The 2,524-nt window shown below is 49.0% G+C and overlaps 1 protein-coding gene across 1 annotated transcript in view; it reads left to right on the top strand.

Moving 5' to 3' along the window:
• LOC102001875 (SH3 domain-binding glutamic acid-rich protein) overlaps positions 1 to 2,524 on the top strand; it is an 18,864-nt gene that overhangs the window by 9,450 nt on the left and 6,890 nt on the right. Inside the window, exon 5 of the mRNA XM_013352628.2 lies at positions 414 to 506. Coding sequence (XP_013208082.1) covers positions 414 to 506 — 93 coding nt within the window. The remainder of the gene's footprint in view (positions 1 to 413; positions 507 to 2,524) is intronic.

Raw genomic sequence — 2,524 nt, 5'->3', positions numbered from 1 at the left:
TCCATCCATCCATCCATCCATCCATCCATCCACCCACCCATCCACCCACCCATCCATCCATCCACCCACCCACCCATCCATCCACCCACCCATCCATCCATCCACCCACCCATCCAGTTTACCTGTGTACTGTCTAACCGTATTCATCTATATCCATCCATCTCTGCATCTGCCACCTTCACCAGCCTTAAATGGGTGACTCAGCATCCTTCACTCAGTAGTTTATGGTTGCAGCATGCAGGAGTTTGTTAGAGGTTTGGGGGTTTGGGGAGCTGTGTCAGTATCTAAATGACCTTGTGTAGAGGAGGTCTCTTACAGGCTGTGACTGAGAGGGAGAAGCCACAGCAGGGGTGGCTTGCTTTGTCCTTGGGTGCTTCCTGAAGGTCAGATTCTTGAGATTCTTTTCTAAACAGGGAACAGAGAAGACCGAGGAAAGTGGAGAAAATGAGGCACAGAAAGAGGACAGCGAAGACACTGGCGACCTTTCTGAATCCCAAGAGAAGAATGTGAGTGTTTGCTCTGTCACTGCAGGTTTGTTGCTTCTGTCCCTTACTGAGCTCCTGCATGGTGCCAGGAATTGTTCTGGGCTCACAGCTGTGAGAGAGAAAGGGCACACTGAGGGTGTAGCTGTGAGGGGCCAGCTGTTCTCATTCTTGCTTTAACTGCTGTGAACCTAGTGCTGAGAGGGCCAGAGGGAGGACCTGAGCCAGACTTGGTGGGAAACGATCAATGGAGGCTACCGATTTCTCGTGAACCCAGGGAGAAGCCATATTCATTCATATTCCAAGCTCTTGCTCAGACACAGGTCCTTACTCCTTGCCTGAGTGATGGCTAACTCTGACATGTAGCTTCCTGTGGGCCTCCTGTGGGAAAGAGCCAGGGCATTTGAGTGTTAGCAAAACATAAGTGGGAACGTGAGGACTGGAGCCCAGCATTGGGAAGAAAACTCACTGAGTCCAGTGTTCATGTGACCAACAGGTCCCAGCGAGTCTCTGTGCCGCATGGTCCCACAGCCGTTCAGTCCCAAAGAAACACACAGAGGCTTACATTAATTATAAACTGGTTGGCCTATTAGTTTAGGCTTCTTATTAACTAACTCTTACATCATACATTAACCCATTAATCTTGTCTATGCTAGCTACGTGGCTTGGTACCTTATATCAGTGAGGCATTCTCATCTTGCTTCTTCTGTGTCTGAGTCACGACTGTAGACGGAGCCTCTTCCCAGAATTCTCCTGCTCTGCTCACCCCACCTATACTTCCTGCCCTGCTACTGATCAATCAGCATTTATTAAACCAATATAACTGGCAAATCTTTGCAGGGTTTGAGACTGTTGTCCCACAGCACCTGAAGAGATTTTCTGTCCAGGGACACGATGATAAGTGATGTCTGGGGATTCTGTAGGGACCAAGAGCAACGGGTGTGGGGACTACTTAAGGAATTGTGGGACGGTGGCCGACAAGGCCTCAGGGTGGCAGTGGGTGGACTACGGGCCTCAGGCCGAGCCTCCTCTTGGGAGAGTTTGAGTAAAAACATTATAAAGTTTTCTAAGATGGTGGAAACATCACAACTGGTTTGTGTTTGCATTGGCTCTTATCAAGGTAAATTTATCTACAGAAAAGGCCAAATTGTTTTGAGTCATGTTTGTTGCCAGCTGGTACTCTTCGTCTGAAAATCTCCAAGCCCTGGACTTGGTGACACATGGTTGAACTCTCACCGTCTTGGCTCCTTCCCAAACAAATCCTCATAAAAGTGACTTATGTTAAGGCCAGCATGGATGTAGCTCCAAAAAGCTTGCGGGCACAAGGCTGGACTAAGGGCCAAAGACCCAGGGGACACCACCAGTGCTCTCTCCTGCCAGTTCTAGGGCTAGCCGCCCTTTCAGGTCACACTGGCAGGGTTCAGCATCCTCGTCACCATCCGTGTCTGACACTCGTCACCACTGACACCTGCCCCTAGGTCTGTCCCAGTGCCATGTCAGTGGCCCAAGTCTCGGCTAAGTTCCCAACAAAAAACAGCTGCTGAGGAAGGTCTAAGAGATCTCATTTCCCACGTGTGCTCCTCCTGGTGCTCCTGTCTGCAGTGCTGTGAGCACCTGACTTCACTGACCCAGGAACTACAGTTTTCTCTATAACGCCTTTATCTATGTGATTATTTTCTGACCCATAAAATAGAGTTCAAGCGTTGTGTGGAGTTGGCTTTTTAACACTGCCTAGTTCAGACGCTGTCTAGTTCTGTGAGCTAATGCTGAAAAGCTTTTGAAATTAGTATATTGTCCCTCAACTTAAGAAGGATTGGAAGCAGGAGTGGGAATTGATAAATATATTCAATTCACATTTTATCAGTCGTTTGAGCCACTGCCCCCTGACAGGCAGAACCTCAGTGATTAGGAGGGAGCAATGGGAAGGAAGGCAAACTTCTGCCCTGATGGGGGGCCTGTGTTCTGAGTGCTGGTGCTGACAATATCCTGGGCCCTTTGAAGTTCCTTTCAAGACTATTTACTCATCCTCCTCCTCCTCCTCC

The sequence above is a fragment of the Microtus ochrogaster genome, chromosome 2, assembly GCF_000317375.1.
Source record: "Microtus ochrogaster isolate Prairie Vole_2 chromosome 2, MicOch1.0, whole genome shotgun sequence".
Classification (NCBI taxonomy): domain Eukaryota; kingdom Metazoa; phylum Chordata; class Mammalia; order Rodentia; family Cricetidae; genus Microtus; species Microtus ochrogaster.
The sequence above is the reverse complement of the archived record's forward strand: the minus strand, read 5'-3'. Positions and strand labels throughout refer to the sequence as shown.